Below are 22,102 nucleotides of genomic sequence, written 5' to 3'. Positions count from 1 at the left end.
AAACTAATGGCACATTTTTGTTGTACTTTGCGAGACGAATCTTTTGAGCCTAATTAGTCAATGTTTGGACAATAATTCATAAATACAAACGAAATGCTACAGTTGCGCATTTATGGAAAAATGCCAATTTAGCTACTTTCAAATTAGGAAGTAAACAAGGTCTAAATATTTAATTCTCATCGGACGTGGCCGCTAGCATTACCCAGAGTCCTTGTGGCAAGTGGCACTGGACGCAGCAGCCAACAGGTTCGGCGGCACCTTTCAGGCCGGAACGCGACACTGCACGAGCAAACAGGCAGGGAATCTGCGATGGGCCATACAGGCTTGGTACTCTGGAAAAAAAAGGTTGACAGACAGCGATGGTACGATCCCGAGACTACGCGGCTGTACGATCCAGTGAGCGTGGAGGACGTTTGTTCGCGGCCGCAATCAGTTCCCGGAACCCAGGTGGTATCGGCTCTGTGGTACCACACAGATCGAAATGGCACGGCGCTACTGTTCTTGCCGGTCGCCGTGCGGTGACGATCCCTATTCCTCGAATCGAAACTGGCCGGCCGCCGCTTCCCCTTCGCGGCTTCGCTTCGCCGGAAGGCGCACGACGGAATCTGCGAGCTGCGATGCGATCACCGGCACGGCAGGCGCACACCCTTAGAGCAAGTTTAATAACGCAGCTAGCAAGCGGGCTGCAAGGTTTCTCTCAGCTTTTTTCTAGCCCACTCGTACAATGGTTAACTCTTCACCATTAATACATGACCCACAAGTCATTCTCACCAAGTTTTTTGGTTCCTGTGCCCAAGTCGGCTGTAAGCTTATAGCCCGCTTCTCCTCTCTCACCTCTTCTCTCTCCTCCACGTCAGCATTCAGCCAGCTTACAGTCCCTTATTATACTTGCTCTTATCCGTCCTCCGACCGTCCCGTCGCCGTCGTCGTGGCACTTGCTTTCTTCCTGACCTCCTCCTACCCAACGCCGAACCAGACGGCCGTGGCGGCGTCGTGATCGCTGATGACGACGCACACGCGGCGGCGTGCGTGGCTAGCTGGTCCCTGACGTCGCCGTCTGGCCTGTTCTGCATTTCCGCCATAAATTTTGCATGCAAGGCGGCAACGGCGACACCACATCACGCGTGCTGTGTCGTCAAGCTCTTTTTTAATTTGGTGGTGTTTTTCTCGCAGTTTGATTAATGCCCGCGGCGTCGCTTTCGTTCCATGCCGACTGAGGCCACGCGCAGCAATGCCGGACGGACCGGAGGTTGAGCGAGCGGGTGCAGGAGCTCAGCGGCTAGCTCAAGGCCTCGAGCCCAGCACTACCACACGCTGCCGGTGCCGGCTAGCTCAAGGCTTGCACAGGGCGCGGGCTGTGTCTTGAGCGAACAAGATCGCTTTCGCAACTCAACAAACCGGCTTTCCTTAAACAGCTCAACACAGATCGGTTTCTGGACGAGTTATCACTGTCGATCTGCAGCGGATAGAGCTCATCGCGTCAGTCAGCAAATTAAACGCCAAATTAAAAGTGGGTTGAGCCGAGCGCTTTTGGTTGTTTTCTTCGTGGCTCCTTTTTAGCTTCGCCTCCTCTCCTTGGCTTTTCCGGTGCTATCAGCTTAATTAGTATGTCGCCGCCTAACTATTAAAACAATAATTAGCCGGAAATACAGGACCTCGTGCGGATCGTAGTTCTGTTTTTACAAAAAAAAGCAAATTCCATCCAGTGATAATGAGGGAACTTTGATGATTACCGATTTAATCATGATTACGAGCGTGCAGGAGCAGAGCAAAGCCTAGCTAATGGACCGGATTGTCTTCTCCGGTCAGCCAAAGGGATGAACCAGGTGACGCAGACATGCGGGCCCACGGCAGACGACATGCCTAATCTCGCCACTGTAAAATAAGTTACGGTCAGATTCTCGGATCTCGCACTCAGCGGGCCCATACTGTTCGCCAGCATAGTATGCTGTGGTTCGTCAGGGTCAAATTGCTAGGAGGCCCCTACAAGTACAACAGGGCTTGCATCTACCAACCATCGCTGTAAAGTGAATTATTGTTTCTTTCAAAAGCTTTGAAATAAAGTGGGGCAAATCTATGGAATAATCAAATCAGCTATGGACAGGACAGGGTGGTTAGTCGGAATTTGTATCAGAACAATTTAACCAAGAAGAAACATACTAATCGTTAATTGAAGATGCTTGCGTAATTTTCCTTTCTTCAGAGATTCAGATGCGCGCTGTTTTTTGCAAGGCTTTGTGGAACTGGTTGGCTAAGGATGAGTTCTTCTAAAGACCGCTTTAGACTAATCTAGTCAAACAATGCAAAAAGTATGCAACTTGCAGCATGATTATGAACGTATGGACTTTTGCTTCAAGCCATCTCCATCACTCCTCCTTTTTACCCTTCAACTCTCTGGAAGCCAAACAAACAAGTTTACGATCATGAGACCATGCTTATATTTAAAAGTGTACGATATAGCCTAACTAAAAGTGTATGATATAGCCTAACGTCACGCTTTAATTAGAATTAATTCGTTTCTCCCTAGATCAGAGAACTAAGCTATAGATTAAATAGTCAAATTGTTAATTTGTCTTAGATAAAAACAAATCATCTAATCAGTTGGCATGCATATATAGACCACCATGGCCTTTTGACCGCAAACCAACCGGTGGTACATGTGCATGATTTGCTTTTGCACACCGAATTCCTAGTGCATATAGCTAAGCACTCCACGTGGCTACACATGTGATGTTTGGAATGTTAGTTGTGATCTTTAGCATCTCTCCCGTAAAAGTTTACGCAAACTGTAAATGACACATCAAAGTAGTCAGCGGTACAATATTTGACGTAAATTGTAAATAGCACATCGAAAGGTATATTTTTTTTACTAATTTAAGATCTATCAACTTAATACTTATAAATGTAGAATGTGCGTGCATGTCTGTATTAATAAGAATGATTGTGCACTTGTGTTTATATTATGTTTTGAAAAAAATTCTTTTTAAGTGATACATGGTTCTATACAATGACATTTGCTATATGGTTTCTTGAGCACTAGCAACTCACTTTTGTAGCTTTGCTTGTTGCATGTAGCGGGATTATGCACAAGCTTCATGCATACCCAGAGCTATTTACTTTTTCTGCAGCATACAACTTGCACATGCACATATTTAGATCACGGAATAGAACACACCAACCATGCTACGATGTTTTTTCGTCCCGGTAACTGCAAATTGACAAACTAAAAGAATATACAATACCCATAGATTTGATAGCAAAAGGGTTGGTCGTGAGAGAAGAGGCAAACCGGGGGCGAACCAACAACTGATAACATACCGACAAAATACTTAAAAAATGTGCTTGTTTGAGCTACTGTTACTAACTTTTACCGTCAAAATTTGCTCTAGGACAAGATGGTAACGGATCATGTCCTACACAATACTTCTTGATTGATAGGTTTAACCTTAGAAATATAAACACAAATACTTTCAACATTATACATTGTCAGTAGACCTTTATAAATCAATTTGACAATTTTTACTGTTTTAGTACGCACGGCACATTTAACCCTTCCATCAATGCAATAAAACCTTTTCATGTGGTGCCCTTTTTGTTGTTGTGTGGGCGTAGCGGCGCGAGCGTGACTGTGCGTGCAAGCGATAAGAGGCGCTCCCCACCCGTGCCTGCCGCCCATCGTACGAGAGTACGAGACCGCGAGTCCCGTCCCCTGACCCCGAACGCCGCCGCAGGCCCGCAGCGGAGAAGAGAAGAAGTGTGAGATACGCACGCCTCCTCTTGCAGCCTCCCCTTCGCGAACTCCCCCGACAACGCGTCTCCTCTTTTCCTCACGGCACCAAATCGCGCGTCATCTCCCCGGATTCGCGTGCACGCGCTGTGGACGGATCGGGGGAGGAGGAGGTCAGGGGCGCAATGGTGGTAATGGAGGGTAATGGCGGCGCCGGCAAGATCACCATTGGCGTCTGCGTCATGGAGAAGAAGGTCCGGATCTTGGCTCATTGGTTTCTTGAGGTTTCTCTTTTTTCTTCCTTGGTGGTTCACGGAATTCGCGAACACATGGATGCTAGGTGTTCTTGATTTCTCTCCCTCTCTCCTGAATCCTCTCTCCCTGTTCTTCTTCTTGTTTGCTGTCCTCCTGGTTATTTATTGATCGATTCGTTTTCTTGCTCTTCCAGCGCATACGTCTCGATTTCCAGCGCGTACGTCTCGATTGGCCGGTTCTTGCTCCTGGATTTCTCAAAGAATGCGGGATGCGGGAGCTGCGTTGTTACCTCACGAATATGTTTGTCTGATGAAATTCTTAATTTCTCTTTCCTTCAGGTGTTCTCTTCTCCAATGGAGCAGATTCTCGAGCGGCTCCGCGCGTTTGGAGAATTCGAGGTGCGCAAGATCCTTCCTTTTTTGCCCACTCCACGGCACGCTGCATTTCCCTTTCCTGTTCCATCAATTTGCAAAAGGCGGAAGCGAGCGTAAGATTGAAGTTTGCCTCTAGATGAGTAAATGGGTGGATGGCGTCGAATTGCATGTGATATTTCTTTTCTAAAATTTTCTATTGCGGGACATCCGTGAATCTTCGTGGATACCAATTTATTCTGCATCTTTTCGAATAATACGTGTGGTCCGGTGGTCCCCATCATGTGGTTGCTTTTACGGGTTGTACCCCAGAATTTCCAGGATATGGCAAATATGTCCCTGAATATGCACTTTTGGTTTTGGTGGACAAAATGATCACTGACTGCCTGGCTGAGTCTTGCTATATTTTTTGGAGGACTATGGTCTGAACACTTGCTATACCGATAGTTTAAGCACTGAGTTAATTAATTTAGAAGATTCGCACTTGAGTGGTAGATGTTTACATGTTATTATATGCCCAAGGTTGACTGGTTGTACCATGAGCTATGCATATGGACCAGTATTCCTTATCAATAAATGATGTGTAGAATGCAATGAGAATTTCGACTTCTCGAAAAGGATTAAGCATTAGATTTGGTCTACAGCATGCATATATTAATCTGTTAGGCATAGTGCCATCCGTCTGGGTTCTAGGTGGGACCACGGGACCACTGGCCACCTAGTTTGCTTGATTCTTTCACCAAGTATTGCCTGGTTGGAATTTGGCATTTTTAATACTTGATCACTGTAACCCAAGCTGCGGCACATGGTTCACCTGTTGATCCTAGCTTCCATTCACCAACTGTTATACTAATCTTGTCTATCTTGCTTCTCGGGAAAGTGCTAACTTACTACTACATCATTATAGCCACTGTTAGACTCTTGCTCTTTTGCTTCTCCTGCTTAAACCAACAGACTCATTCAACAAATATACACCATAGTCTTTGATTAGTACAATTTAATTTTCATCAACTCAGGTCACTATATATTTTGACGTAGTGATTCTAATTGCCAATGATGAACTTCATTTTATCATTAATCTTTAGCCATGTGCAACTTCTCATGGGTGTATAGTTGAGGGGAAAGGTCACTTGTTATGGAAACCTTTCTGACCAATTGACATTCTGCATTTTTTTACATTGTCTTGCAGATAATAATATTTGGAGATAAGGTTATTCTTGACGATCCTATTGAGATGTATGTAATGAGAACTCAGGTTATTAATAACTTAATCATAACTCTTTTCAGAATAGGTTTAACCACATTCTTTTTGTAATATCCTTGATTGAAGTCTGCTGTGTACGTAGAGTAGCATCTCACTTATCCACAATTTATTTTCAGTTGGCCAAACTGTGATTGCTTGATTGCCTTCTATTCCTCCGGTTTTCCTCTACAAAAGGTTCAAGCTTATGCTGCTTTGAGAAGGTACGCTTGATATCTTCTGCTTTTTTTAGAAATGTTTATTTGAAATGGCAACTGTTCTGAAATATATGCCTATTTTCTTTGCTATAACTATTCTAAATACTGAAGGAGGAAGGTGCACGTATATTTACTCGTTCACTTTGCTACCTTCAAACAACACTATATCCTTAACAGTGAAGAATATAACTACCATGAGGAAGGCACTGTTGTTTGGTAGGTTGGGGGAGGGGGGAACCATTAATAGTTGGGGAGGCAGATTATGCACTGTTATGGGTGACTGTTACCACTTTGGAAATGCAAGCCATTAGACAGGCGAGTTAACTACTACTATTTTGGTCAGGCGAGTTGTCAGTCAAGCCTTTAGTACATATGCAAGATTGTTTCATTTTGCTAGCTTGCCATGTAGAGCATAAAGTTTGGAATAAAGTTTATGTAGAACATAAGAGTTTTCTAGTGAACGTATATCAGACACCAAGTGAAGGTGGTATGATCATTGAAAAGTCATATGCATGGTCCATGGTCCTAAACATGTCTGCGTAGCATAAATTTAAAGTTTTGCTCATCCTTCTTCAATGTCTTTGGGCTATAGTCTTACTTTTTCATGTGCATTCAGACATCATTAGTGTAATACATGAGTGGAAGTCAAATCTACAACATTGCTCTCATCGTAACCTTTAGTGTATTTGGATTGCCTGAATTACTATTCATCAGTTCATCACAACTTTTTCTGAACAGTGAACATGAGTCGATCAATAAAAAGGCAGTAAGAAAGTGTCTACGTCACTTGCTACTGAGAGGGTTTTTTTTGCCATTAATTTAATTAAGTAGCTTGTCAAAGGTGGAGTTTTGCTTCTGAAGTGGTTACAGAATCTCTTTTCCGTTAAATTCTTGATGTTGCATTGATTGTATCTTCCAGTTAACCTGACCTTATCCTGTATGAATGTTAGGCCGTTTTTAGTCAATGAATTGGAGCCACAATACCTCCTTCATGACCGCAGAAAAGTGTATGAGGTATTGCAATGTCTTCTATTGCATTCAATTGAATGCATTATCCTTAATTTCTGTTTATATGCACTCGGGCTAACTTATTTTTTTTGAAAATTCCTCGGGGTAACTTATATAATCTTATTTGCACATTATATCACTATGCACAAAGTAGTATTCTTCCACATGTTATCAACGTGTTGGTTGCTTAATTAGACTCACCTTTCCAGAGCAATGCTGTAGTGCAGGCCACATTGAGAATTCCAGAACATTATTTCTCCTGACAATATTCAAGTGTCTTTTTACTAAGTTGGATTTTGCTGGACTACTGTAGTAAAATTTTCTAGAGAAACAGAAAACCACTCTTGGGATAACAGAAGCATAACTTTAATACTTGCCCTTCAGAAATATGTGTTTCTATGGTGCATAAGATGTTTAATGCTTACATATGTTAGTCAGCCATATGGCGTTCCTGTAAGACATCCACTTAAAGGTTATGTATTATGGATTAGCAAAGTTGTCTGTATATTTTGATTGCATACGTATGTAAGTGTTTAGGATGACTAACAGTGGATGCTGTTATGATTAAATTCTGTGACTAAATTATTTCCTTTGGCTGGGTATAGCTTAGTAGTTTTGATGTCCATGGGCTACTTTTATTAAATTAGAAGAATGAATATTCAAGTAGGTCATGGAACTCAAGAACTGCATAGTTAGGCCACTTATTTAAGTGGGTATAATCGATGGCATGACATGCTGAGTTGACCACCAACACAGCACAGGACACACATGACTCATCTAGTTGCAAAATCACTCACTCATGGTGGACTGGTGGTGGTTCAACCTCCTGTCACAGATTCACAGCTTCCTGTCATCCACAACTGAGACCCTTATGACTGCCATTGACTTCATCTTCCTTGTTTATAGCAGCGAATGCTGTTGCTAGATCCAGACATCAACGCATGCCTCTTATCTAGCTATCACCTCAGTCATCACAGTAGGTGTTTTGAATAGAGGGAGGGAACTATTAAAGACAAACATGATATGACATGACATGACATCCATTGTACCTAGGCTTGCAATGACACAACACAATTTCAGGTTTGGCTACCTAGCTGAACCAGACAGACAAGTTCGGTGATCTATGATACAATTTACTCTTCTAAATATTGTATTTGTTTATTGCATACTACTTTACAATGAATTTTTAATTGATCGAATGTGTTTCCATGAGTTACTTTTTACTCTTCATTTTGTTTGGAATAATTTTTAAGTGACCTAACTACAAGTATCTCATGCTTAAGCATCTAGAGAAGTATGGAATTCCTGTGCCCAATTATGCTCTTGTCAATAGGGAATATCCATACCAAGAGCTAGACTACTTCATTGAGCAAGAAGATTTTGTTGAGGTTCATGGAAAACGATTTTTGAAGCCTTTCGTGGAGAAACCTGTCAATGGTAATTCATCTATATTTGCATAATTAGTTTCTTGGTGCTATGCTGCTATTGCCTTCTTGCACCTAAAATGTTGTACTCATTGGTACCAAAATGGTCAATTTTGTTGTATGTGAGACACAAATATCATTTTTGTGTGGGAAAGGTACAGGAGTGGCAAAACCATGTTCTGTTTATTGCAGTACTTATAACTAGTGTATTATCACCTATTATGATCAACTGAATGTCTTCTTATTCCTTAATTTGTTTGTGTTTGTACCAGGGGATGATCACCGAATAATGATATATTATCCAAGTTCTGCTGGGGGTGGAATGAAGGAATTATTCCGAAAGGTAAATGTTTGGCTCAAAATTGTTGACATTTGAGTGTAACTTTCTAAGAACCTTCTTTGTTCTGTACTTGGCTTCAATGGCCTACTTTCCACCTTTTCCCCCCCAAATGTATGAATGGCTTGGATAGTTTTGCCTACACAAAAGGTTAAAGGTTCATAACATACAGGCATATACTCTTTGAGTCTTTGGAGTGTTTTATTTTGTTATTTGGGACAAGTGAGGTCTAATTTTACTTTATTTTTATAGGAACTTGTCAAAATCGAAACATCTGCACTCTTCAGTGATTTTAGAAATGGTCTTTTTGAAAATCATGACATTGTTTGCCTTTTGTCTGCCAGACCACTTAAGCAATTTTTGGGTTATCCATAGAAACTTCAAATGCTTGGCAAGCTACGAACTCAAATATTGCTTGTTGGAAATCACTCATGACACTCTGACTTTGAAAATATTTCTCCATGGCTAAACCTAAATAATACTCAGCTCACCATGGTTTTAGGAGGGTAGGTCCCAATGATCGCCCTGTGCAGAGTTGAAGTGTCAGTTCTTTTGCATGTTTTTTTAATGTTAACTGCTTAGGTGTGTTCTTGCGTTGTTTCATAGTTTTCTGTGTTTGGAAGAATGTATAAACATTTACGCATTGCTGAATAAATGTAGGTTGGTAACCGTTCTAGTGAATTCCACCCTGATGTTAGGAGAGTGAGGCGTGAAGGATCTTACATATATGAGGAATTCATGCCTACTGGTGGCACCGATGTTAAAGTAAGATGCCTTTCACAAGTTTCTTGTTTACTGATGTGTAGTTTAATGTCATAAATCAGCTTAATTTCACATTTGTGATTTTGGTTATTCTCTAATATTGTCTTGTAATATTTCCTGTGTTCTTCTCCCTTTGAGAACCTGAAGTGAAAGCAACACATGTTTTCTCTCTCTCCAGATGTATAATTGTGGACTAAAATCTCAATCTCACTTCATTTGGAAATTATTTCCTGTTCATAAAAGAAAGTGCTTTTGACCTTTTCTTTGTTAATATGAGTAAACCAAGTGATTATTAAACTTGATAACTTCACTATTTTTATTGAGGCCACCCAACAGTTCTAATAGTTTTCCTGCATAAAGTATCATGTCATGTCACATTGATTCTACAAATTGTTGATTATCCAACTTGACATTTACAATAAGCTTTTCAGGTTTATACTGTTGGCCCAGGATATGCACATGCTGAGGCACGGAAATCTCCAGTTGTTGATGGTGTTGTTATGAGGAACCCTGATGGAAAAGAAGTAATAGCTCGTGCTTTCTCCATTAAATTTAAATGCCATTGTTTTGTGTTTTCAGTTACCGAATGGTTTGATTCTTGCAAATAGGATTGGTGACAAAGTTGATTCCTAGTTTTAATTATTATCATTATTTGCTATGGCTATGTATGAATTCACATACGTGTTTGCAAATAAGCTAGTGGATGTTTAACACACTACTAAGGTTCAAACTTGAGAATCTGCCAAGGTGTGGATTTGTTAGGTCAACATGCTACTATCTCATGATTAGTGATTTTTGTTGGATGTTATATGCTGTGTATCATACTTGAATTATGCATCCTGGGTCTAATACTTAACATTGACAATTATTTCATTCCTCGAATCATGACGAAATGCATTCTTATTTCTGATTGGTCTTTCTTTTTTAATTTATTACTTGAAGGTACGATACCCTGTACTTTTGACCCCTATGGAGAAACAAATGGCAAGAGATGTCTGCAGTGCTTTTAAACAGATGGTAAACACCACCTTATTATCATATCTAAGTATATTTCTAGAGGCCTTAGGATTATCTAAAAATATTTTATTTATCATTATTCTTATTTTCCTTGCCATCTTCGGCTAAAACATGTTGTAGAGACTTTTTTTTATAGTCTTTTAAATCTCGTTAACTATTAGCCATAAGGAAATCATGATTCAATTATGCAAGATTCAACCTGAGAAGCAAGGGCTTGTTAGGTACTCCCTCCGTTTCAAATTGTAGGTCGTTTTGGCTTTTCTAGATCCATAGATATAATTATGCATCTAGACATACACTATATCTAGGTGTATAGCAAAAAATATGCACCTAGAAAAGCGAAAATGACCTACAATTTGGGACAGAGGGAGTAATGCCTAAGCAATTTGGTTACTATTTGGATGGCACAATTTTTTTTCATAGCCCATGATTTGTGCCTACTTTTTGGCAAAAGTATGGGTAGCAAAAATGATGATCATATTTTGGTAAGGCAGTTTTCTCGCTCCTCTATCTGAGGTGTGGGGTCTATCATTTGCAAGCCATAGTTTGGTTCATCCAAGCTTTGCCTATTGTGGTTCATGACTGAAGGTTTTGGTTATGCCCAAGGTTTAATCATTACCAAAAACAGCCCCTTGTACCTTTATGCTTTAGATGGGGGATGGACTGACAAAGAATTAATTTATCACTTTGTGGAGATAGTTATGTTCAATTTGGTCAAAAAGTGTGCAAACTTTCCAATCTGCAATTCAGTTGAATGGACCTAGTGTTGCTGCTGTCATGTAGAGGGTGATGAACAGCCAAGATACTGCTCAACTATTAAAATATACCCCTCATTTCTTTCTGATGATTATTTCACACCATCATTTTATTTCTTAGTTCCCTTTTATGTTCTGATCTATGGTCTTGTTTTCCGTAGGTATGTGGTTTTGATCTATTAAGGTCTGATGGGAGATCGTATGTCTGTGATGTCAATGGATGGAGCTTTGTAAAGAACTCATACAAGTAATTTTCTTAAAGCTGATGTTGTTTACATTAGAAACATGTCTGTTGGATAATTGATTGGGCAAACTGTACATCCAGGTATTATGATGATGCTGCTTGCATCTTGAGAAAAATATTTCTTGATGCTAAAGCTCCTCACCTTTCATCAACCATACCTCCAACTCTTCCTTGGAAATCTGAACCTGTTCAGCCCACTGAAGGTCTTACACGACAGGGTAGTGGAATAATTGGCACATTTGGGCAGTCAGAAGAACTACGCTGTGTAATTGTTGTGATACGCCAGTAAGGATACTATTATTTCTTAGCTGCTATCAGATAATTTGTTAATGCTATATTGCTATATGCTGACATCACATACCTGTTTAGTGGTGATCGGACACCAAAACAGAAGGTGAAATTGAAAGTTACAGAGGAAAAGCTCCTGAATTTGATGTTGAAGTACAATGGTGGAAAGCCAAGAGCTGAGGTACCCTCTTTTCTGAATATTTAGTTTTAATTAATCTATGGTTCTTAAGTTGAATCACAGTTTTGGCTCTTCTTGCAGACGAAACTGAAAAGCGCCATACAATTACAAGACTTGCTAGATGCTACAAGACAACTTGTACCACCAACTAGGTATGGTGTGCTAGAATAAGTAATTTAGTCCTAGTATTTTTACCCACTGTTTAAACTGGTTAGTTTGGTACAGACTTCTGTTTTTTAACTGTTCTTTTGTGTGAAATCTGGATCATTTTTTTCTGGAACACGCAGGAGAACTGCGTGTCATTACATTAAGAAGAAATAAAGAGTTTATTACAGCTGATTTTCCAGGATTTCTTAAGTTACATATGTGCCTGCCGACATAGATTGACTACCTCAGCCTAGTGAAATCTGGAACATGAATGAATGTCCTATATTTTTAGGTCTGGTCGGGAGAGTGATAGTGATGCTGAAGATATCGAGCATGTTGAAAAACTTCGACAAGTCAAAGCAGTACTGGAGGAGGTAATTTCTTATTATTCAGATATACCTCTCCATAACATTTTCTATGGACATGTTGAATCTCTCTTCACTAGATGGTATGAGGGATATTCTGTGCAGACTATTGATCAGGTGCAGCCATATGGCCTATATCAGATCGGCATCAAATACTCATACACAAAATTTCTGAAAAACTTGCTGAATGGGTTTCTATGAGTCTTCTTAAGACTCCTTTTCCTCTTCTTTATATGTACTGTAAGGTATTTTTTGACAAGTTAAAATTGAAATAAAAGAGGGAGACATAAAGTTACTACTTCCATCGTGGTTATTTTTCTTTTTGTTGCTGCTGTGAGAGTTTATGTTTGAAATTTGATAGATAACACACTCCGTATAGGACTACTCTACCTTGTCAGTTAAACAAACTCTTTATCAGACATAGATGTCATTTATTATTATCAGATCGACATTTTCAATGTGCTTCGACATTGATAATCAAGGAATCTGTTGGTAATTCTTGCTGCCAGTTCAGAATTTCACTCCTACTGGCAAGCAGTAATGCTAATTTACTAGTTACTTTTAGCTTTTTGTTTGCAAATTGATATTAGGATTTAATCATTTTTGTCCTTTCTCTCTGCTTCTCTGTACAACCTATGGAAACACATTGTTAGAGTCATACTGAGTGATGTGTCAATGCAGAAATTAAGCAGAGCTCTCTTAAAGCTCTAACAAACTTGCTAATTTTCTTGCTGTAAATGGGAGAGCCAGCCATTTTAGTGGAAAGCATAACTGCTTAAACCTTATCCTTCAGCCTTAGATGCTGATTTATCTGCCGTGAGAATATTCTATCAGGAGTCTTCTGACATTTATTAACTTATGCTTCTATTCCGATACTAGGGCGGGCATTTCTCGGGCATTTATAGGAAAGTGCAGCTAAAGCCACTGAAATGGATAAAAGTTCCAAAGCGCAATGGTGATGGTCAAGAGGAACGACCAATTGAAGCCCTGATGATTCTGAAATATGGTGGTGTACTCACTCATGCTGGGAGAAAGCAGGTGTTAAACTCAAAATGCATGCTTGAATTTATCAAATACTAGTTATTAATATATCTTCTAAATTTTGATAATGACAAGTATTTGTTGGAGCTGTTCATTTCTATGACAATTTAAAAAATCCAGATTTTACTGGTGAATATGGAATTAGATAATTATAAGTTATAGATAGGCACATGTTGAGCTGTTCCTTTTTTTTATATAAAGGTTGAGCTGTTCGTTTGTATATGATGGCCGGCAAACAATTATTGCAAAATTTCTACTTGTATTTGTTGTTGTAAAAACCTTCTCAATCCATGGAATGAAGAGGGAACATTAAATTTAGAATATATTAGCAGTGAATATAAGTATATAACCAGGAATTACTGATTTAGACACTCTCCACATCAATTCCCTTTTTCAGTTATTCATTTTTTAGAAAATCATATTCAGTGAGCTTCTTGATAAATTTGAGTATGACGAAACAATTTTATACAGTCGCATTGGTAACCAGCATATATCTTCTCTAATGATTTTTTATTCTTTTTTCATTCAGGCAGAGGAGTTGGGAAGGTTTTTCAGAAACAACATATATCCAGGTTCATATTCTTATTGCCTCTATATCATCTCGTGAAAGAAGTAAATAGCAGATTCTGCTTGAATGAGAGTTTGGTTTTACCACAATCTTGTGGTTATCTCAATGTTGGATGGCTTTCCCCCGATAAAATTGTGCCAGAGAAACTTTAACTGTAAAGCCAATTGGGTCCCAAGTTCCCAACTTCCTGAACTTGAAATTGTCTTGGTGTCTTCCTAATCTTGAATATGGTGTCACTTAAATCACTGTAGTTATTTTAATTGTGAAAAGTTTCCAATGTGGCAGGAGAGGATATAGTTATGTTGCATGTATAAGTGGTTGATATGTCATGTTCTAGTATTGGAGATCACATATGACTCATGTTCTGGAGCTGACAAAAAAGAAACAAAAAACTCCATTTTTTTCAATTTAGATCTTGAAAACCTTTCGATATCATCGTATTTTTAAGTCCAGGTGATTTTGAAGTTCCAGGATCTATGGTGCATTTCTTAGATTGCTACTAGAATCTTCCTTACAGTAACATCTTATCTGATGTCTGTTCTAGTTTTGCTTGAATTAAAGATGATGTTTGATATGAAATGTACCCCCCATCTGAAATTTGTTTTGTTTTCTTCCACATTTGACTATATGGAGTTTCTATTTGAAGTATTTCCCTGTACTTGATTATTTTCTTCCCTGACTATCACTATTTTAAATATAGGTGAAGGAACTGGTTTGCTTCGTCTCCATAGCACGTACAGACATGATTTAAAAATATATAGTTCAGACGAAGGCCGTGTACAGGTATTTAGTCATGTTTTTCTCCTGATTTATTGCCCCCCTTGAAATAGCCCCTCCTGAACCCTCTGAAATTGATATTCTTTGGAGTCTATGGCTGTAATATCTCACTGTGCTTCTAGCTAGTTGAATCTTTGACTCTTTCCTACATAAATGGGCAAAGTACCACTGTGAAATGTACTATTGTTGTACATAGATACCCAAACTTATGGTGGTGCTTTCAGTAAATTAAACTTGGATGGTTTGGCAGTTGCACATTTGGAACACTGTTTTATTAGTAGTACTATGTGACCTTGAACATAAACGTCCTCAAGTGATCTCACATGGGGCTCTGTAGCTGTTAAATGGCACTCGTTTTGTGTGCTTCCGACCCTTCAAGTTGTCTAACATGGTACTGAGGGGCGAGGGTAAATAACAAATGCAATGGTATTTGCATATGGCGTATTTTGACTAGGCACGGGACAGAGAAGGTTACAAAATCAATAGAGTGAAATGACCATGATATCCCTTGGGATGTATTAGAAAGTTTTGTAAATGTTTACTCAATATGGAAGGAAGAGGGAAGATAAATGAGGGCAAAAGAGAGAGCATCATTAAAATTGCATGGCTTATTTTTGAAACATGATTACATCCCCCACCCCTCCCTTGTTTCTTCATTATTTCTTGTAATAAATGCAGAATCTATGGTTCTGCCACTCGTTAAACATGACTACATGCGGCTAATTATAATCTCTTGATAATCAACACTTCAACTGTCATTCCTAATCCACATGTTCATGGTGATGTACGTTTCAGATGTCTGCAGCAGCATTTGCAAAAGGCCTTCTTGATTTGGAAGGGCAGCTGACTCCAATACTGGTTGGTTGCTAATGATCTAGAAGGCCCCTTTTGTTGCTTGATCCTGCCTGTCTGCAGCTTTATCATTTATAGTAACTTTTTCAGGTATCTCTAGTAAGTAAAGACTCCTCCATGCTAGATGGACTGGAAGATGCGAGCACCGAGATGAATGAAGCAAAGGTTTACTTACATATTTTTGATAAAGATTCTTTATCTTTCCATGAAGTTTCGAGGATTTCTTTTGATCAAAAAGTTTCTAGGACTGAAACAGCTATCTATCTGAAGTTTTGAATAAATAAGATGTTAGATGTTCCTTAATATTTAAATTTTTTAAAATATGCAACGGTGCAGAAGGGTTCCAGGCTGCCACGAAGCAGTGCTGGTTTGAGGTTCCCACCCAGCTTGGTTTGATGGGCCCCTGCTTTAAGGCTAATTCAGGGGGGATGTCTTCCCCGCTGGTCAAGTTTTTTGATAATCTAGGCCTCTAGATATGTAGCTTGTATACACTATGATCTCGAGCTCAGCAGCTACTATTGAACAATCACACCTGTAAGTAGAAAATCTAACTGCAACTGCCTGAATTTTATCACCCTTTCATACACTTCAGAACTATTTTAGGCTTTCTATTGATTTTTTTGAGAAAACCATATTCTAAAATTATTATTAAAAACACTTCTACTGCAAAAAAATCCTTAAGTGCTTGTCGTGTGGTGGGTAGAACCTATCTGGCTAGCCTCTAGATTTTAATTATGGTCTGGGTGGCCAGTATGCTTTGAGCGGGAGGGCACTCCTGGTGGAAGTTAGGCGTCCGATTTTTGAAACAGCAAGTATCATATGAATTTATGCCATCAATTCTTAGCAGAAACTAAATGATCTGATCTTTCAGGCTAGGTTGCATGAGATTATCATTTCGAATACTAAAGAAAAGGACACTGAAGGGTCAGCAGAATTTCCGTGGATGGTTGATGGTGCAGGATTGCCTGTAAATGCTTCCCAACTCCTGCCAAAGATGGTAAAGTGCTTTGAGTAGATGTAAAGCTAGATCAAACAATTCAACATATTTAAACATCTCGTACAAAAGTGGCAACTTAGTACTTGTGTCAATGATTTACTTGAAATAGATTTGCTTGAATTCTGATGAAATTCATATTTTCCCCTCTTGTTTGGATGACTAGACTTGTCGTGATAGTGGCATTAGCTTTTCCAACAATTTATCAAGGCAAATATTTTTCTTCAGTATCTAGTATTCTTTGCTAATATTCAAATACAAAACAAGTTCTGGAGCAATTTTGATTTCTGATGCACACTGTTTGATTTCCAAGCTACATAGTGTTCTACTGTTATGAATAATGATTGGTTCCTTTTTCCCTTATTACACATTAATCAGGCCAAGTTGACAAAAGAAGTAACTGCACAAGTCAAGCTACTCGCTGAAGGTGAAGATGAAAAGCTTGCATTGACAAGCTCATTTTCTAAATATGACCAAGCAAAAGCTCTTGGGAAGACAACTATTGATGTGGCTCGAATTGCTGCTGGGTTGCCTTGTGGTAGTGAAAGCTTCCTCTTGATGTTTGCCAGATGGAGAAAACTTGAGAGGGATTTATACAATGAAAGAAAAGAGTAAAGTGTTAAACCTTTTAGAATTATTTTTAATGTTTATTTACAAATCAATGTAATTACTTTTGTTCAAAACACTCATGGTGATTCGTATTGTAATGCAGCCGTTTTGACATTACCCAGATCCCAGATGTATATGACTCCTGCAAGTAAGTGATCTTCTGACAATTGCTTTATTTAGAAACTTAAGAAAAATATACCCCAGGATAAAAATAGTAGTCCTTTTCACTTATCGTGTCCGTTCTGCATGGAACTTACTTGAGTATGTATTTTGAATGAGGGTCTGAATATGTGATATGGCATGAAATTATGAGAACAACTTTGAATTAAGAAAATAGAAAGAATGTGTTCATTGTTCACAATCGGAATAGCGTAAATATGATGTGTTACCATTCATCTTCTAAGGTAAAACATGTTTAGCTTGAATTCTTAAGATCACTTACATCATGGTCCTAATATTCTCTGTAAGTGGGGATAAGCCTTGCATCTAAACTAATGCACTGAATGGCAGATATGACCTTTTGCATAATGCTCATCTTGATCTTGAGGGTTTGAAAGAGCTCTTCAAAGTTGCCCAAGTAAGTAACCTTACATTTATGTTCTTTTATATGCTCTCTTGAGCCGTGGCAAAGTTATGTTGATTAAGCTGCACTTATAAGAGGCATCAGTTACTGCACATGTGACAACATGGAAGTAAAATATAAAGCCCTACTGTTTTTGTACAAACAACTGAGCAGACAGAATGCTGAAGTTTTGTTGACATCAGTTTGCAAGGAAGACCTCATGTTAAATGCTAACAGTTAACATAGGAGCGCTGTTACATGAAAAAACAAATTTAAGCTAGTGTTTTATATGTTCTGACTACAGTGACATGGGAGGGAAACTATGCTTGGCCATTGTTTCTGTTTATGAATCCTGCATAAGATTTACTGCCAATTCATCTCATGAATATCCTGGAGAGTTAATCTGTTGTTTGTGTATCAATTACTCAGTTACGAAAGGTGTGTGGTTTGAAAAGTTCTGTTTCTGTATATCCATATATGAAACTCTTTCTGCTAGTTCTTAGATGCAGATGTGAATGTTTCCTTGGAACATTTTTTTTTTATCATTGCTTATCTGACACTGATATTCTTGTAGACACTTGCTGATGGTGTCATTCCAAATGAGTATGGGATCAACCCAAAGCAAAAACTAAAAATTGGTTCAAAGGTTTGTTCTGGAGCAAAATTTCACTTCTTAGTTGTCGCCATGCTTACAATACCATCAACTGATTACTCATGTTCAGTCAATTGGATTTTTGCAGACAATTATGAATTCTAGATTTATATGGATATATTTGCAATATTTTGAATCTGTATATTTATGAAATTACACACCAGCAAACTATAGTTTGCTTGATGGTTCCTTTTCAGCTTTTAGTAAAAGTGGCTTTAGAGTGCAATGAAATTGCCAAGGTTCACCAGATTTGAAATATGGAAGCGCAAAACCGTGCTTAGAGGGAAAAAACCCAAGTGTCTAATTGTCATCTCTATGTTTAGATTTTCATTTTCCTTTTGACTTCTGCCTGAAGATCCTCTGCCAGAACAAGAAAAGGAAAAGCAGTCTGCTAGTCAGGAAAATTGCAAAAACAAACAAGTTATACAATTTTTGGCAAATATCCACAATGAAATTTTTAGTACTTACTACCTGTGAAATTCTCTTCATTTCTCACATTTTTCATTGAAAAATTTGGGTTTAGTTTTGGCCCTTATAACCTTATGATGATTTGATCAATATTATGTGTGCAAAAAGTCCCACCCCATGAACTTGCAACCTTTTTAACACCTAGTGGGCACTGCTTTGAGTGACATTACTAATCAGAGCAATGATACAAGCACTATCACATAGCTCTCATTACAATTTACCATTATATTTACTAGTAATATCATATGAGCTCTGTTGAATTAGCTTTGTGGGGCCTTTTTTGAAATTCTCTTGTTATTTTGTTTCTTGTAACCTGTCACACTTTATGTTTCTCATGTTATTTTATTATTATTATTATTTTTCTAGATAGCACGCCGTTTATTGGGAAAAATCCTAATTGATCTACGCAACACTCGTGAAGAAGCTATCAGTGTTGCTGAACCAAAATTTATTGAAGACGAAGCTATATTCCTACCAACAAAAGAAGCAGAACACCAGCAAAAGATTCATGTTAGAAATGAGGATGGAAGAAGATCTAGTTCTACTAGTGAGAAGTCATTGGACCAGGAAGATGAAGATGATAGAGAAACTAAATATCGCCTAGATCCTAAGTGTGTTCTTGCTCTGATTTTTATGAAATTCTATTTTTCTTCAATAATTTACATGCAAAGTTTATGCAGCTAATATACTTAATTGCAGGTATGCCAATGTGAGGACACCTGAGCGTCATGTCCGCACAAGGCTTTACTTCACATCGGTATGCTGGGGCATTTTATTGCTGCATGCTTTGTTCTTACAGTCCTTTTGGAATTATCAATGACATCGCCTGCATTTTCTGCACCAGGAATCTCATATACACTCCTTAATGAATGTCCTTCGCTACTGCAATTTGGACGAATGTCTACAAGGAGAAGATAGCCTTGTCTGCCAAAGTGCTTTGGACCGTCTACATAGAACTAAGGAGCTTGACTACATGAGTAATATTGTGCTTAGAATGTTTGAAAACATAGAGGTATAGATCTTTTATGATCTTTATTTAGTCTTTAAACAATCTTTCACCTTTTTGTTACAGGTAATCCTGCATTGTTATGGGCTGGGCATTCACCTTTCACTAGTCTCAGTTAATTTGTTAGCTTCTCAGATCGACACATTAGTTAGCTAGTAGCGACACATTAGTTAGCTAGTAAGCACACATGTGGATTTGGTTAGTTGCATGGTTAGCCTGTTAATTAAAGGCGAATGTCTTAGGATAGATTGTTAGGGCCGCTGCCTATTTAAGAGGTATCATGCATCTGTTTCAGGAAACAAGAAGAACATAAAAGTAGTTAGAAGCCTCCAGAGGAAGGGTGACTAGCCAGTCCATTTATGTATGATTTAGAAATGGCATACTCTTGTTGGTACTGGAGATTTGTCTTGGTAGCATATACTTGAGTCTGGCAGTTTTTTCTAATAGTGTATGCTATACATATGTGCTATCCTGTTGAAAATAATAGGAAGGTTGTTTAGTTGTCATGCCTACATTTCAGAACTTGCTAATGCCATATAACCTGTTTCAAGTTGCTGTTGTCCAATCGTTCAATCTGCTTGCCAAATCTTTTGTTTGCAGGTTCCATTAGAAGATGAGAAAAGGTTCCGGATTGAAATGACATTCAGTCGTGGTGCTGATCTCAGTCCCCTAGAGGTGATAGCTCGTATTTTGCACAATGCTGGACATAAATTCAGCTGTGTTTTTGCATCCTTGTAGAATCATTTGAATTTACTAACTGGATGTATGTTGGTTCAGGACAAGGCCAGCGAAAGTTCTTCCTTGCTCCAGGAGCACACCCTGCCAATAATGGGACCCGAGAGACTACAGGAAGTTGGGTCCTGCTTGACGATGGACAAGTTTGAGAAAATGGTGCGGCCATTTGCCATGCCTCCGGAGGATTTCCCCCCTGCTGCTCCCCCACAGGCCTTGGGCTACTTCACAAAAGGTGCTGGAGTGCTTGAAAGGTTGGCTAGCCTCTGGCCTTTCCACAAGGGTGCAGGCGCAACTAATGGAAAATAGCTGAAAGCTACAAATAGCTGGAATCAGTTCATGTGAATATTCTTAGTTTGTAGCACTGCTAAAACACCACCCCAATTTTGACAATCTGAATCAACAAGAAATTTTTGCTGGCTGTCTTGAACTGTTGATGATGTTGTAAGCATCGGAACCAGCTTAACTTGTTCCTGGACGCTTTGCTACACATGCTAATAATTGCATTATTCACTGGTGCGGGGTTGTTTGTGGTATTTCCATATCAACCGTGTGGGTGATGATGGTCACTATTGATGTGCATGCTCAGTCCCTATCATCTAAATTCGATTTCTCTTTGCATCGAGTTCGAGTGTTTTTTTAGTACTTTGGTGCCCCTTTTGTTATTATCTTGTACAGTTCCTTCTTTCTTTTTAATATATTTTATCACAGTGGGGGCCTCCCCCGCTGTACAGTTTTAAAAAAAAAAAAATCCTAGTTCTCCGAATAAGGTTTCAATGCAACACCGTGTGCGCGTATCAAGATCGAAATGGGTGGTGAGACTACCTCTCTTCTTTTGAGTGATGGGGCGAGCTTGCTGTCTCGAGAACAATGGGCGTGAGTTCAATCAGACGGGCAGATCAGTCTGAACACTACTGTGTAACTGAAACATGGACGATATTTGTTTAATGCGAAGGTACAACCGTGCAAGGGTTAAAAGATTACGTTAAAGAGATTCGGGAGACAGCTGACAAATCTCAGATTTTCTCGTTGAACTAGGCTAAACTTCATGACTAGTGCAATGAAGATGTGCAATATATGATCCAGTTAGGCGTCAAAAAAAAAAAAATCCAGTTGTCAAAGAAGCACATGGGAGATGAGAGTAGGTCATTGAGATTTGAGACCATACCGGTTGAAAATTGTTCGCGAATTACACAAATGGCGCTCGCCAATTTGAGCTTCATCCTATCGATAGGAAAAAGGTTGAGGAAGAATCATTTGCTTTTTGCTAATATAAAATCACTACTCTTTTTTTTAAAAAAAAACACTACTAGATAACTATGCCTTTTACATTGGGTGATAAAAAAGGCAACAAGATAGAAGATGCAAGGCAACTTCACCAACCAAAGCTGCTGAGGAGAGGAGTCGCTTTCCTGCGTTCTTGGCTGCTGCCACAGTACAGAAGCATCTCGCACTTCCCCATGTCATGGTACTTATTTGGCCTGAAAGATTTGATGTGCGGGTCT

The 22,102-nt window shown here is 39.0% G+C and overlaps 1 protein-coding gene across 2 annotated transcripts; it reads left to right on the top strand.

Moving 5' to 3' along the window:
• Positions 1-3,673: 3,673 nt before the first annotated feature.
• On the top strand, positions 3,674-21,185 carry LOC101778915 (inositol hexakisphosphate and diphosphoinositol-pentakisphosphate kinase VIP2). Of its 2 annotated transcripts, XM_012842892.2 has the most exons (31): positions 3,674-3,981; positions 4,176-4,199; positions 4,321-4,380; positions 5,543-5,589; positions 5,734-5,817; positions 6,762-6,825; positions 8,103-8,256; positions 8,516-8,586; positions 9,241-9,345; positions 9,774-9,866; positions 10,285-10,359; positions 11,276-11,361; positions 11,440-11,643; positions 11,728-11,827; positions 11,906-11,976; positions 12,264-12,345; positions 13,216-13,374; positions 13,907-13,949; positions 14,646-14,728; positions 15,518-15,580; positions 15,665-15,739; positions 16,446-16,571; positions 16,947-17,179; positions 17,281-17,325; positions 17,688-17,754; positions 18,314-18,385; positions 19,226-19,470; positions 19,559-19,616; positions 19,704-19,871; positions 20,466-20,540; positions 20,643-21,185. In XM_012842892.2, the coding sequence occupies exons 1-31, from the start codon at positions 3,913-3,915 to the stop codon at positions 20,904-20,906; spliced, it is 3,165 nt and encodes a 1,054-aa protein (XP_012698346.1). In that variant the 5' UTR covers positions 3,674-3,912; the 3' UTR covers positions 20,907-21,185. The 2 variants fall into 2 exon arrangements, with proteins under 2 accessions (XP_012698346.1, XP_004982140.1); XM_004982083.2 differs by lacking the exon at positions 4,176-4,199.
• The last annotated feature ends 917 nt before the right edge of the window (positions 21,186-22,102 follow it).

This window comes from Setaria italica, chromosome IX (assembly GCF_000263155.2).
Source record: "Setaria italica strain Yugu1 chromosome IX, Setaria_italica_v2.0, whole genome shotgun sequence".
In the NCBI taxonomy this organism is placed as follows: Eukaryota; Viridiplantae; Streptophyta; class Magnoliopsida; order Poales; family Poaceae; genus Setaria; species Setaria italica.
Note: the sequence above shows the minus strand (reverse complement) of the source record. Positions and strands in the feature narration are given on the sequence as shown.

Bases quoted from the DNA above. Each gene is read 5' to 3' on its own strand.
- LOC101778915 (XM_012842892.2), top strand. From the start codon at position 3,913: ATGGTGGTAATGGAGGGTAATGGCGGCGCCGGCAAGATCACCATTGGC. The intron at 11,828-11,905 runs GTACCCTCTTTT...CTCTTCTTGCAG, and splicing joins GTGGAAAGCCAAGAGCTGAG to ACGAAACTGAAAAGCGCCAT. The intron at 15,581-15,664 runs GTTGGTTGCTAA...TAACTTTTTCAG, and splicing joins GGCAGCTGACTCCAATACTG to GTATCTCTAGTAAGTAAAGA.